Source organism: Nicotiana tabacum, chromosome 21, assembly GCF_000715075.1.
Source record: "Nicotiana tabacum cultivar K326 chromosome 21, ASM71507v2, whole genome shotgun sequence".
NCBI classification, from domain to species: domain Eukaryota; kingdom Viridiplantae; phylum Streptophyta; class Magnoliopsida; order Solanales; family Solanaceae; genus Nicotiana; species Nicotiana tabacum.
Window position 1 is genome coordinate 11,360,505 of NC_134100.1, and position 15,796 is coordinate 11,376,300.

The 15,796-nt window shown below is 38.5% G+C and overlaps 1 protein-coding gene across 1 annotated transcript; it reads right to left on the reverse strand.

Moving 5' to 3' along the window:
* Nucleotides 1-302: 302 nt before the first annotated feature.
* On the reverse strand, nucleotides 303-974 carry LOC107812018 (uncharacterized). The gene has a single exon (XM_016637031.2). It carries the CDS (start codon nucleotides 972-974, stop codon nucleotides 303-305), a length of 672 nt encoding a protein of 223 aa, XP_016492517.1.
* Between the last annotated feature and the right edge of the window lie 14,822 nt (nucleotides 975-15,796).

Consider the following 15,796-nt stretch of genomic DNA (forward strand, 5'->3'; position numbering starts at 1 on the left):
ATCAGCCCCTGGAGAAGACGTAACATTAACAGAAAATAAAGATGTTCAATATCCAAATGCAGGAGGGAAACCATCATAATTGAGATATTTGTTCATCGTGATACACTGTATATTATTACCCAATGAAAATGGAGGTCGAGCTGCTCCATGACACGATTATAGTTATTTAATAGTACCTTCACATGATCCGCGACATTTCAATACTAATATGAACAACAAAGTCACAGTACAATTAAACGCATTTGCTCATCAAATTTCGAAGCATCAATAACAAATGCATTCACGTAATTACACACCTCCTCTTATACTACTTCTTTAGCCGGAGCAGCAGCTTTCTTCAACTCATCATCCACAACCTTAGTCGGAATCGCTATGTATCCCATCTTCTTAGGACTAACGTCATCACCACTGTCATCCTCGGAATCCTCAAAATCAAAGCGATTGGGCCAGAAAAGGGACCAGATCAAGTACATCGTCGCAAAGGTCAACGCGCCGCAGCCTACGCCAAAAAGCAAAGCTCCGACGAATCTCATGATATCCTTTGAGCGATCACGAACGGAGCTCGTCACCGACGAGTAAAATTCCACCGGAATCATCATCGACGGCGAAGATCCACTCTCCAATTCTTCTTCCACCTGTTCTACGGCGTCGTCCCTATCGTAGAAGATCGGGTCGGGTCCACGGATTAGCATCGGGTCGGATCTCCGGAGGAAAATTGAGGGTCTATTGAGTCCGAATTTTGAACTGCCGTCACGGAAACTGATGGAGCTGAAGGAGAAAGTTAGGAATTGGGGAGAAATAGAGGGGTTAGGGAGGAGGAAATTAGGGTTAGGGTTTTGAGAATTGGTGGTTGTGGGGATGTGATAATAGGAAGTGGAAGTGATGAAGAATAGGGTTTTGCATGGTCTAGCGGCGGCGGAGACGGCAAGGAGAGAAAAAGTAAGAAGTAGAAGAGTGAAATTCGAGGTCGCCATTGACGCGTAGAGAGAGAAGGAGGGGGATCAGGAAATTAACAATGACGATTATGGCTTTAGATGAAAATTTTGGGGAGGAAATTATAATTTTTTGTGATTCTATAGATGATAACATATAATTTGACCTTGATGCATATAATTTGACCATTTTTTTTTACAGATTTTAAAGTCCAACTGTGTAAGTTACTAACAACTTCCAAATTATTACCAAAAGAATTTTCCAAAAAGACAAAGAGATCGTGATAGTTTACATTTTTTTTTTATAATTTCTTTTTTTTTTCACCTAGTATTTGATACTTGTATTGGGTCCGATTAAATCTTGATTCGTATCGAAAAATCTAACATTAGGGTAACAAAGGCGTCTTTTTACCCATGGCTCGAACCTGACATCTCTAATTAAGGATAAATAAAGGAGTACTTACACTCTATAACAACCGTTGTTGGTCTTTCAAAGAAAGCTACTTGTCCAACAAAATGATATAAACGTAAATATTTTTTTTGGTAACTAAATTTTTTGTATTAATCACCAAGTAAATATTTACATGATCTATAACAAGGCTACACACAGCCTGTTATCGCCAACAAAATAAACCAGAACTAACAAATAGCTAATCTAGAATTTAAGTCTATGAACAACATTTTGAAGTAATGACTTATAATTTGTGGGCCCATAAAAAATGACCTAATGAACAATAGTCATTGCTTCTCCGTGACTTTTTCTCGTTTTTTAGAATTTTAGGGTTATAAAACAGGAACTCAACACGATTTTATGATTTTTCGTGTGCTAATTAGTCCATGCATCTTCATGAATCGGGCGACCGGCCCCGAATCACCTAATATTTTGTGGGCCCATCAGAAATGACCTAATGAATAATAGTCATTGCTTCTCCATGACTTTTTCTCGTTTTTTGAAATTTTAGGGCCATAAAACAGGAACTCAACATGATTTTTCGATTTTTCGTGTGCTAATTAGTTCATGCATCTTTATGAATTCGGGCGGCCGGCCTCGAATCGCCTAATACTTTGTGGGCCCATCAGAAATGAGATAATGAACAATAGTCATTGATTCTCCATGACTGTTCCTCATTATTTGACATTTTAGGGGTATAAAACAGTAATTTAGCATAATTTTTTATTTTTCGTGTGCTAATGTTCACGCCATCTTCATGAATTCGGGAGACCAGCCCCGAATTGCCTAAAACTTGGTAGGCACATTAGAAACAACATGAATAATATTCATTGCTTCTCTATGACCGTTCCTCATTTTTTGGTGCTTTAGGTCAGTAAAATATGAGTTCATCACGATTTTCGATTTTTTCCGGGTACTAATGTCTACACCATTCTCATGAATTAGGGCGGCCAGCCCCGAATCACCTAATATGTCACGACCCAATTTAGGATTGTGACCGGCGCTTAGGAGCAAGTGCTCCCAAGTAAGCCTCATCGGTAACTTTACAGAAAATCGGACAGAGTTTTCCCTGTTTTTGGACTATCCCAAATTTTTTCTCTGTCTCAAATCAGCAACCAAACATCCTAATAGCAATTCAATAATTGACAACTTGTCAATTAACCAATACAATTCTCCACCATAACTAAATCACCAACTAACCATTAGAAATACAAATTTATCTCCAACTTTGATAAATGAGAACAATACTCAACATAAGACTATAATAACAAAAGAATACTCATGACACTAAAATACTGACTATGGAGCAACTCTAAGAGTTCAATGGAAAGACCATAACAATAAATAAAATCTCTGCCCAAGTGAACAAGTGCGAGGCTCACCAAGAATTCTCAACCTGTGTGCTCTAATTAACGAGATCCTCGCCTGCGTCAGCTGTTGTCCCTGTAAAAAAAAATTTAGCGGGGAATGAGTCGCTAGCCCAATGAGTAATAACACTTATTCACAACCGTTTTTATTTGGGGACAAGTCATAAACATGCTAGTATTTCAAAGAGAAAATAACGTAAAAATGCCCTTTCAGAAACAATAAATAAATTTTCAGTCTCATCACGCTTTTCTTGTAGTAAAATATAATTAACCATTCAGTAATAAGATCGATAACCACTGTATAATATCAGTATTCATATTTTAGAAGATTTCAATGAACGGATCATGTAGTCGGTATAACTGTGGACTTCTTTGCAAGAAGTCATATATAACGGTAGTCCCTACTCGAGGGAAATCGGTAACGGTATGCTAGTTCTACCTCCCCACTAGCAAGGGCTATGATAGTAATCTGTAATTACAAGGTGCACCAGGTCTAACGAACCCGCCATTAGCTACGGGATCCTTCAATGTCTACTCTCATTTATACTTGTCTCTGTAATCCGTATATACTCGTAGAAACTATTCTAAAACAATATAGGGCATTTCGATTCTTATCAAATCATATAATTTTCTTTCGATAACAGTAAATTCAAGCAACAGTCAAACAGATCTAGTGACAACGAAAGTATTTAAAACCACGGTATTCATCTCAAATAACTATTTCGGTATCATATCGAGTAAAAGACTTGTCACACATGCAACTCAAAATAATCGGTAACATATTCATATTAAAAATCATGTGTAAATCATGCAAGTTATGAAAACACAAATTGTGGTAAGATTACTACTCACTGTACGCGTGCCGAAATACCAAATGTTTCACCTCGAGCAATTCGTACAAATTCCTCCAATCAATCTTTAATTACATAATATCATTGCAATTCGTACAAATTCCTCCAATCAATCTATAATTACATAATATCAATCTCATGTTAATTTCCTCGTTTAGGATAATTCATAGCTATTTAGAATACCCAACCATCAGGGTTCATGTTTGGATCTTAATTTGTGGATTTATATTTACCCTCATATGAGTAATTACTAATTTATCAACTCCAACCTATTCATATAATTTATTACTCCAAATTTCATAAAATTCTATTGGTTCTTTAGGAAGAAAATTCTCAATTGTGTGAACGAACTAGTGTAATTTCTATTTACTCTGTAGAATCTTCCAATCAAGAGAATCGAAATTAAAATCCACCAGAAGAAAAAGTTCAAGTAACACCCGTAAGAGACAATTTGTGCTTAAGATTCCTCAACAGTTATAGCTATGGCTCCAATACGCTGCACCCACTTCTTCCTCCTTTTTTTCTCTTTTCCTTCTTTCTTCCTCTGCTCTTTTTCTTTTCGTTTTTTTTACGTTGTTTCGAAGCTTTCTGCTTCGTTTCCTTCAGAAGCAATTTGCTTCTAACCCTTTTCACCTTTTATTGGCAGATGTGCCAATGGGCTTTGGCCCTTTGGTTTAAATTCTTATCTTTTTTTTTAGTTAGCTGATTTTCTCTTTCTTTCTTTTTATTTTAAAAGAAAACTTAAATTATTTACTAAATATCCCATATGACCTCATTTAAAATATTGGGGTATTACACTCTCCCCATCTTATGAAATTCGGTCCCCGAATTTAACTCAAGTACGTACCTCTAGACTGAAACAAATGGGGATATTTCGCTTGCATATCTTTTTCTACCTCCCAAGTAGCTTCATCAACGGTATGATTTCTCCATAAAACTTTAACGAACACAATTTCTTTTGACCGTAGCTTTCTTACTTGCCTATCAACAATTGCCATCGGCGCCTCCTCGTAAGACATCTTTTCAACGAGCGGTATTGTCGGTGCTTCAATCATCTGAGATCAGTCTGATATACATTTTCTTAGCATTGAGACATGAAACACTGGATGAATAAGGATAACTCATGAGGAAGTGCCAAACGATAATCCACCGCTCTCACTCGGTCTAGTATCTCATACGCTCCTATAAACCTGGGGCTCAACTTGCCTCTTTCCCCAAACCGTATTACACCTTTCATACGGAAGACTCGTAGGAACACTTTGTCTCCAATTGTGAACACTAAATCTCTTCTTCTCTTATCAGCATAAGACTTTTGTCTGCTTTGAGCTACAAGCAATCTCTGTCTGATCAACTGGACCTTGTCCATAGCTTCTTGTACTAGGTCGGGTCCCAATAAGTTAGTCTCACTAACTTCAAACTATCCGATAGGAGAACGACACTTTCTACCATACAATGCTTCGTACGGTGCCATTTGAATACTGGACTGGAAGCTATTGTTTTAAGCAAATTCAGCTAATGGTAGATAAGTGTCCCAACTACCTCCAAACTCAAGAATGCAAGCTCTCAACATATCCTCCAAGATCTGAATAGTACGTTCAGACTGCCCGTCTGTCTGTGGATGAAATTCAGTACTAAGATCTACTCGTGTACCCAATGCTTCTTGAAAAGATTTCCAAAAGTGTGAAGTGAACTGTGATCCTCTATCAGAGATGATGGATACTGGAACCCCGTGAAGTCGGACAATTTCGTTCATAAATATCTGTGCATACCTAACTCCACCATATGTAGTCTTCACCGGCAAAAAGTGTGCTGATTTCGTTAGTCGATCTACAATCACCCATACCGAGTCGTAACCTCTAAGGGTTTGTGGTAGCCCGGTGACAAAATCCATAGTAATTCTTTCCCATTTCCACTCTGGAATCTCAATTTGTTGTAGTAATCATGCGGGTCGCTGATGCTCAGCTTGACCTGCTGACAAGTCAAACAACTAGAAACAAAGTTAGCAACATCTTTCTTCATACCTTCCCACCAATAAAATTGCTTCAGGTCATGGTACATTTTTGTGGATCCAAGATGTATGGTGTATTTAGTGTTGTGAGCTTCTTTAAAAATAGCATGTCTCAACCCATCTACGTCTGCTACACATAGCCTCTCACACATTCGAAGAACACCATCACTTTCAACAGTCATATCCTTGCTTTTACCATCTAGGACCTCATCTCTGTATTTACATAATCGTTCATCCTCATATTGGGTGGCCTTAATGCGCTCAACAAATGAAGACTTAGCCTGAGCACAAGCCAACAATGCCTCTGAATTTCCGACACTAAATCTGATACATGTATCTTCTAGTCTCTGAATATCTTTAGCTAAAAGTCTCCTTGCAGGGGCAATATGTGCCAAACTCCTCATAAATTTTCTACTCAATGCATCAGCCACCACATTGGCTTTTCCAGGATGATACAAAATAGAACAATCATAGTCTTTGAGTAGTTCCATCCAACGACGCTGCCGAAGATTTAGATCTCTCTGCTGAAAGATATACTTCAGACTTTTATGGTCAGTATAAATCTCACAAGTTTCGCCGTATAGATAATGCCTCCAAATCTTTAGAGCAAATACCACTGCAACCATCTCCAAATCATGTGTAGGATAGTTTTTCTCATGCTTTTTCAATTGTCTCGAAGCATAAGCTATAACACGACCATTTTGCATGAGAACACATCCTAATCCCACCCTCGAGGCATCACAAAATACTATAAATCCTCCAGAACCTGATGGTAAGGCTAATATTAGTGCAGTTGTCAGACACGTTTTGAGTTTCTGAAAGTTTTGCTCACATTCCTCCGTCCACTGAAACTTTGCATTTTTCTGTGTTAGCTTGGTCAGCGGCGATGCTATTTTGGAGAAATCCTGCACAAAACGCCTGTAATAGCCTGCTAAGCCTAAAAAGCTATGAATCTCTATAGGAGAAGTAGGTCTGGGCCATTTCTACACAGCTTCGGTCTTCTTAGGATCTACCAAAATTCCATCTTTAGATACAACATGTCCCAGAAATGATACCAAGTTTAGCCAGAATTCACACTTCGAGAACTTAGCATAAAGTCGATGTTCTCGCAATGTCTGCAACACAGTCCTGAGATGATTCTCGTGTTCTCCTTGGCTACGAGAATATATCAAGATATCATCAATAAATACTATTACAAAGCTATCCAAAAACGGCTTGAACACTCTATTCATTAAATCCATGAATGCAGCTGGAGCATTTGTCAGTCCGAAAGGCATCACAAGAAACTCATAGTGCCCGTATCGAGTTCTGAAAGCAGTCTTAGAAATATATTCATCTTTGATTCTAAGTTGATGCCAGAACGGAGGTCAATCTTTGAAAAGTGGACAACTCCTTGTAACTGATCAAACATGTCATTTATACGAGGCAAAGGATATTTATTGCATATTGTTATCTTGTTCAACTGCCTGTAGTCAATACACATTCTCATGGATCAGTCTTTCTTCTTTACGAACAGTACTGGTGCACCCCATGGTGATACACTAGGTCTAATAAAACCCTTATCTAACAAATCTTGTAACTGTTGCTTTAGCTCTCTCAACTCTGCTGGTGCCATTCGATATGGGGGTATCGATATGGGCTGTGTGTCAGGTAGCAAATCAATACCGAAGTCTATTGCTCGTACTGGAGGCAATCCTGGTAAATCCTCAGGAAATACATCAGAAAATTCTCTCACTACGGGTACATTTTCTATACTAACTGTTTCCTTTCTTGTATCATTTACAATAGCTAAGAGACCCAAGCAACCTTTCTTCAGAAGTCGTTGAGCCTTCATAAAAGATACAATTTTGCAAGTCTCTGGAACCTGACTCCCTTTTAGAATAAAACGGGGTTCATTTGGTATCTCAAACTTAACTATATTTGCATGACAATCGACTATAGAATAGCAAGAAGATAGCCAATCCATTCCCATCAGTATGTCAAAGTCAATCATATCAAGTGCAATAAGGTCAGCTAGGGTATCTCTACCCTCGACCCGAATCTGACAAGCACGATACACGTATTCAGCTAATAGAGACTCTCCAATAGGAGTAGCAACTAGAAAAGGATCATTCAATAGCTCGGGCTGTCTACTAAATCTCAAAGCAAAATACGAGGACACATAGGAGTGGGTAGATCCCGGATCAATCAACGCAAGTGCATCAAATGAACAGACAGAAAGAATACATGTAACCACTACATTCGAGGCCTAAGCATCCTGTCTAGTAAATGCAAAACCTCTCACCTGACCTCTTCCAGTATTGCCTTGTCCTTGATTTACATTAGCACGATCTCCAACACCTCGACCTCTATTTCCTGTACCTGTAGCACCTAAAATATTACGAGTAGTCTGAGTCGGTGCAGCTGACTGAATAGAAGCATGGTTGAAATTTCTCGGAGGTTGAGGGCAATCCCTCAAGTGATGTCCCAACTGGCCACACCAAAAGCACTCTCCAGTTAGAACACGACATTGGCCCAAATGTGATCTACCACAAGTCTGGCAGACTGGAGTCGTGGCATATATCTGCCCAGAATTACGATGTCTAGAAGATGATGGTCCCCTATTACCTTGTCTATAATGTGGTCTGCATGTGGACTGTGAAGACATGTGTGTCCCTATATCTGAGAACCCTGTTGTTGTTGTTCCTGATTTCCTGCTCTTCTATTTTCACTAAAGCCACCACTGAAAGCCCCTCATGTCTTGGCTTTCTTACGTAAATCACTAGCTGCACGCTCCTCACGTCCCTTGTTTTCAATCATTCAAGCAAGGTCGAATACATCAGAGTAGGATAAAGTCTTCATCTGTGGGGCTACTGCAGTGTATAGACGACCAACCAATCCATCAACAAACATCTGAACTCGAGCTTCTTCGGTAGGCACTAAGTGAGGAACATATATAGCCAGCTTACAGAACTTAGTGTTATATGTTGACTGTGAACACCTAATTTTTGACAACATTTAATTTTTTATCACTTCTTTTATGTAAATATTTTAGAGGGTTTTAACCTACTATTATTTTAGCTTTATTACACTTTTTATTATAAGATAAAAACACCGAAAAAAATTAAAAGGTGAATTATCACTATTAATATTTTTTATTTTATTTTTTGTTTTTTATATAAAAAATTCGAAAATATGTATTTTATTTTATTTTATTTAAAATAATAATAATAATAATAATAATTTTCGGGAATGATTTAAAAAATAAGAAAAAGGGAAGTATTGAATAAAAAAATATAAAAGTAAAAATAGGTGGAATTCTCTTTTTAAAAAAAGTAAAAGAATGTAGAAAATTTTAAAAAAAAATAAAGAGTTTTGTGGAAATTTTAAAAAATTAAAAGTAAAAGAAGGTTGGAATTAAAAAATAAATATAAAGGTATCTAAAAATTTAAAAAATTTAAAGTAATTGAAAGTAGCATTTTTAAAAGAAAAAGAAAAGATAGTGGTTTGTTTTTTTAAAGAAAAGTTAAATAAAGTGAGATTCTCTTTTAAAAAAATAAAAAGTGGGATTTTAAATAAGATAAAAGTAATTAAAGTTGGAATTTAAAAAATAAAAGTAAATAAATGTGGGATTTCTTTTTCTAAAAAAATAAAAGCAATTTGTAAGTGAGATTTCTTTTAATTAAAAAAATAATAAATAAAAAAAATCTGAAAATTTCAAAAATTTTGCTATAAATAGAAGAGAAAATTTAGGAAGAGGGGAGTTCAAAAAAGAGAAAAAACTAGATAGAGAGAAGAAAAAAAGAGGGGGCGGAGTGAGCAGTATACACTCGATATACACTATGGATACACTAGATATACAGGGACAGAATTCATTTTGGAGAGAGTAAAAAAAAAATAGAACCTAATTTTCTGAAATATTGAGAGCGGAAGAACACCATAGAGAGTTCAAAGCTAGAAAGAAAAAACAAAGAGAGACTTCCGGGCTATTTTTCTTCTCCATTTTTACTGGTTTTCTCCGTGTTGCTGGGATTTCCGGATTGAGGTGTTGAAGCCACTGTGTGAGACTTTCTGCTGCTATATTTTTGCTATTGCTGCTACTAACTTCCTCCTTCTTCATTGTTGTAACTTCCAGGTACATGTTCTAAAGCTTTCAAATCTATGGAAAGGAAGTAAAGAGTTGTTGGAATGGATTTCTGAATTTCCCCTGTTTCTTTGTGTTTAATTTAATGTATAAGCAGTAGTTCACTTGATATCTCATAGTATGTATTAGGATGATTTTGGAATGCATAAACCGGACTTGAACTGGAATCCCGAACTTTTAATTTTAATTGATTAGGATTTTCTTTATTCTTAGAGACAAATAAATAGAAAATCATAGTCGATTTAGGATACCCTTAAATAAAAAAATGGGACGAGTCTTGCCAAATAAAACACACAAGTTGCGGGGCCCTCAATAAATGGTTAATAATTGTATAGACTTCGGGATCGGTCGTTTAGCAAATTTCACGGCCTTACCTAAAATAATGATACGCTAGTCGCTTTAGGCGCGTCTTTAACAATTTATTTTCTTAAACTCGGGTGCACATTTATGTGACCCAAATCCAAATCTCAACAGAGTCGAAATATGTCGGTAACCACGGGTACATTGATGTGACGTGGTTCGAGATATATTTTCACGATGTTGCAATTCTCGATAAAAATGGTCTATGATAAAAGCGGTTAAAAGTTAAAATTCGCACATATGTTCAACATGTATTGTATCAGATAATCAAGCCGAATATGACAGTTGAGTGACCGTGCTAAAACCACGAAACTCGGGAATGCCTAACACCTTCTCCCGGGTTAACAGAATTCCTTGTCCGGATTTCTGGTGCACAGACTGTTAAACAGAGTCAATATTTTCCTCGTTTCGGGATTCAACCGATGACTTGGGACACCATAAATCTCCCAAGTTGCGACTCTGAAATAAATAAATCCCATTTCGATTGTCCTTTAATTGGAAAAAACTCCCTTTCGCGCCCCTTTTGGGCGGCGCGGGCGAAAAAGGAGGTGTGACAGCTCTGGCGACTCCGTTGGGGATCGTAACCCAGAACCACTGGTTCAGGGTTAGAAATTCGAGCTTAGATAAATTGTTATATTTGGTTCTATCTGATTTTGTTACATGGTTGGGCTCAATGTGCTAAATGATGCTTTTACCGCTTTGATATTATCTGAACTGTATATAAATTGTGCCGAAACCCTTCTCTTCTTACCTCCGGGGAGAAGCTCGCTGGTCGAGACTCTCTATTCTGTTAGTGTCAATACCTGAAATAAGAAAGAGGCCGGACAAGTTACAAAGCCGGACGATCCCGCGGGTCCCCGGTACGTAGCCCCCTCCTCGACTCGAGTTGTCCGCTCGGGTACACAGTCTAGAACAAATACCCAGGTTATGAACCTAGAATAACTCAGCTTCATGTCGGATCCCTAGTAGGAACGTTTGTTTGCATCACGTGCATTTGACTTTGGAGGCTCAACACAGGGGTTGGGTCTGTCTAGGACAGGTGTACCAAAAAATGAAAATGACCATCCTCATGCATCTTACTTGCTGCTACTTGTGCATTTATTTGATTCGGACTTGTGTGTTGACCGACTTTTGAATATCAGGAATATTGTGAAATTGAGGAAAAGAAAAAATAATAGCGGTTAGGGAATTAATTGTTTATTTTGAAAAAAAAAAACAATGCCCAAATACCGTCGAAACTCTGCCGTAATTTTGAGAAAATGGAAAAAATATTTTATTAGTTTGTTTTACTAAAAGCAAAGAAAAAATAGGAAAAAAAAGAGTCGTTATTCTGTCTTGTTTTCAAAAAATAGAAAAGAAAAATAGTTTGTCTTGCCATGAAAAATGAATAAAGTCTTGTTTTATTTTGCCCAAAAAGAAAAATAAAAAGAGTCGTGCTTTGAAAGTGGTTTTGTTATTTGCTTATGAAATGCCAAAAATGAAAATGAAAAAGAGTCTTGTTTTTTTTAAAAAAAAAATTTTAAAAAAATAATATAGTTTGTTTTATTCCCGAACTACGCGGGTTTGATTCTCACCGGATGTGAGATACGTAGGCAACCTTAATCGGGTCCAACCTCCCCTTTTGCTAAAATAGCCAAAAAATATGTCAAATTTTAATTTCATCATAAAGAAGTCGAGTGACGTTGTTTTGTCAAAACATAGCCGAATGTTCCCGAAAGGGACGCTAGAAGGCTGACTTTGCATAAACAACCACCTTTGGGTCATGTTTTAGATTTGGTCTAGTTGACCCACACAGCCTTAAAAATCTTCGTCCCCGAGGCGTTGAAAGGCCGTGTTTGCAATATTGAGTCGGGTGATGCTTAAAAAGAGTCATAAATAAGTCGAGTGATGTTGTTTTTGTCAAAAATAGCCGAATGTTCCCGAAAGGGACGCCAGAAAGCTGACTTTGTATAAACAGCCACCTTGGGTCATTTTTTAGGATTTTGGCTGGTTAGCTAACGCAGCCTTAAAATCTTTGTCCCCGAGACGCTGAAAGACTGTGTTTGCAACACCAGGTCTTTTATTTTAATTTTTAAAAAAAAAACAAAAAAAAACAAAGAGTCAGCGGCCAGGTGAATACTGTTTTGATTTTTAGTCAAAATAAGTCGAGCCAGCTACGACAGTGTCTTAAACCGTTCTTGCCGAAATAGCCTTAGAGTATCTTTCAGTTGTCGAAAGGCTATTTTCGTAAAAGAACGGACAAGTTTGTGAAATGTCATAAAATAATCTTCCGGGCCTCAAAATTCATTTGAAATTGGGAAGGGGCCATGTTTGCAAAGACAGCCGTTTGGTCAAAATCGGCATATAAGGGAAGGAATCTGTCATTTTATTTTGCTTGAATTTGTTATTCTTTGGATTAGAGAATGTGGGCCGTTTGACTTTCGAGCCTGTTGTTCGTCTTTAAATAATTCCAAAAAATGTTTTATTGTTGTTTACTTTTTATGCGTCCGAATTACGCAAGGTCTGATTCATGCGGAGACATGATACGTAGGCAATCTACATAAGGTTCGACCACCGCTAAAAAAGAAAAAAAAAGAAAGTGAATAAAAGAAAAAGAAAAAAAGAGGGAATGGAGGGTTTCCGAAACACTTGAAAAAGGCACAAATAAAACAAGCCGAGAGGATGCATGCGGTAGGAGCAAAAACATGTTAGAAATGGTTAACTGCCTAAGAACATTGCATCCCCCAACGTGCAATTGCAATATCTGTTAAAACTCTAACGCTAACAGGTTTGTTGTTTGTCCAATTCCAAACAGTTAGTTGTTAAAGCGTACTGGCACCATACCATTATCAAACAAGATCAAAAGGGCCTATACCAGAAAGCATGACTGGCTCAAAAAGTAGTGTTGAGTCGGAAAGGACGGCACATCAGATGCTGAAGGAGGCGATGACCAATATAGAAAAAATGAGATTGGAAATGCATGAAATGCAGCTAGCCATGGCTAAGGTGCAAAAGGGGCCCGAACCACTCGTCACTCTTACTTCCCCACCGGGACACGCATCGGAATACCCTTCCCCCGGCCCTTCATCAAGCTTCCCCATTGCCCAATACTACCAAGGGGAAACTTCCTATAATCCCCAAGCTCCACCACCCAAACAAAACCCTCCTCCGCCAATCGTCCCTGTCTTCGGGGCACCTCCACCAGCCACACTGCAAAGATACTCCAGCGAGCCGTTGTTTCAGGCTCATGATAAGCAGTATTATCCTCTTGAACCAACCTTTAAAGCACCCGAACCATACACTTACACCCCTCACCTCCAACTCCCGGCAGAAACTGAGAGGCCGACTAAGAATCCGGAGCAGGATGAAGTGCTTCGTAAAATGAAAAGCCTGGAGCAATCTTTCTGGAGTATGCATGGATTGGGCAGCCAAGTTAGTATGGCCTACAAAGATCTGTGCCCTTTCCCTGATGTGCAATTGCCGGCAGGTTTTAAGATGCCCAAATTTGATCTATACGAGGGGCATGGTGATCCCATGGCACATCTGCGAGGTTTCTGTAGTAAGATGATAGGAGCAGGTGGAAAGGATGAGCTTCTGATAGCTTACTTTGGGCAGAGTCTAAGCGGTTCTGCACTGGAATGGTACACAAGACAGGATCTGAGCAGGTGGTACACCTGGGACGATCTAGCACAGGTATTCACAGGACACTTTCAGTACAACCTTGAGATCGTTCCAGACCATCTCACATTATTGAAACTTGAGAAAAAGCCCGGGGAAAGCTTCCGGGAATTTGGGTTCCGGTGGAGAGAACAGGCAGCCAGAGTTGATCCTCCGATGAGAGAGGGGCAAATGGTAGACTACTTTCTGCAAACTCTAGAGCCAACTTACTTTGGTCACTTGGTGACGTCAGTTGGCAAATCCTTCAACGAGGTGGTGAAAATGGGCGGTATGATCGAAGAGGGACTTAAGTCCAATAAAATCCTGAGCTATTCGGCAATTAAGGCAACAACTCAGGCCATTCAGAGCGGCACGGGAAGTGTGCTTGGGAAGAAGAAGGGGGAAGAAGTCGCAATAGCCGAAACGGGTACTTGGTCCAGATCTAGAGGTCCTTCACCCTACTACCAATCCAGACCCCCACAACCTTACTACCCACCAGAGCCACAATTTTCTGTCCATCATGCCCAAACATATCCCCGAGCTCCACATAATCCACCTCAGTATCATCCTCCAAACAATGTCTGGTCATCTGTACAACCACCAGGCCACTCCCTATGGCGAGCGCCAGTACCGCATAATACATTCTTGCCTTCACAACGTTTTCAAACACCCAAAAAACCAAGAAAATAGGGACACGGAAGGGAACAAAGGCAAAGAAGTAGTTTCACGCCAATTGGGGAGTCCTACACAAGCTTGTTTGAAAAGTTAAAGCTTTCTGGCCTGATTGAGCTGCTCCTTGGCTATACTCCAGACCCATATGCAAAAGGATTTGATCCTGCTGTACGATGCATGTACCACTCTAATGTCCAAGGACATAGCATTGAATACTGTCGTTCTTTGAAAAAGGAAATAGAAAGAATGATTCAGGAAGGGGTAATTGTGATCAATGACAGTGACAGGGAGCACGCGAATCCTCTTAAGAACTTGTTGAATGATGTTGATGATACTGAAGTTGGTGATGGCCTTGGAAAAGTTGATTTAGAGCTCAGGGGCTAAGATGTCGTGCTTGGTAGTTGGAAAGACGCTCCATTTTTGGGTCAGTCGGAGAGGATCTTTGATGGTTTATTTTGTTGTCATTTTTGTTGTCTGGATTATTCTTAGGGTTGTAATCCGGATATTGTCTTGTGTCGAACCCTCTTATCCTTCCATTTTTGCCACAAAGGTTTATTTAGTTTTGTCCAGGTTTGTTTCATGGTGTACTTTGGTTTGTTTTGCTTACTTTGTTATTCGAACCGTTCCACCGTTAGTCTAATGCAAATTTCGGTCTTTTATTATTTCCAGTCATTTTCTTTGTTTAGTTCTTTTATCCTTTTGTTGTGTCTTTTGTTCAAATACCGGTTCTAGTGACATGACATGCGCACACAGTTTTGGCCTAATCTTAAAAGTTGATCATTAAACCATTGGGAGGTGATCGGGACACTTCAAGGAAATAAGAATAGTTTGAGATCACTTGAAGCCCGAACCATGTGAAACTGGGGTGAGTAAAACAAAAAGAAAACTGTTAAAAGCAAGATTCGCCAAATTGACATAAGGGTCGTTCATGATGATGAGAGTGAGAGTGTGGCCCAAAGGTGCTTTAGAAATGACAAATGAAAAAGCAAATGTGTGAATATAATTGTCAAGTCCAGCGCTATCAGAATAGGCTACAAATATTTGTTTAAATGTGTTGTTTTCACTTGGCATGTTTTGAAGACTGGAATGACGAAGGCATTTTGTTCTTCTACCTAAACACTTTATCCTTCGTTACCCCTTTTGAGCCTTATTTACTTTCTTTCATACCCCTCGTTCAGAATCAGTAGCAAAGGTTAGAAACACAAACGTGGAAGAAAAAAGAAAAAGAAAAAAAAGGGGAAAAGAAAGCAACAAAAACAACAAAAGAAAAAAAAGGAAAAGAATATAAATAATGATAATAAAGACAAAAGAAAGTCAGAAGAAAACAGAGGAATTGGGAACTATGTTTGACCTGATTCCTCAAAGAGGATACGTAGGCGCCTCACGGCTCGGTCAT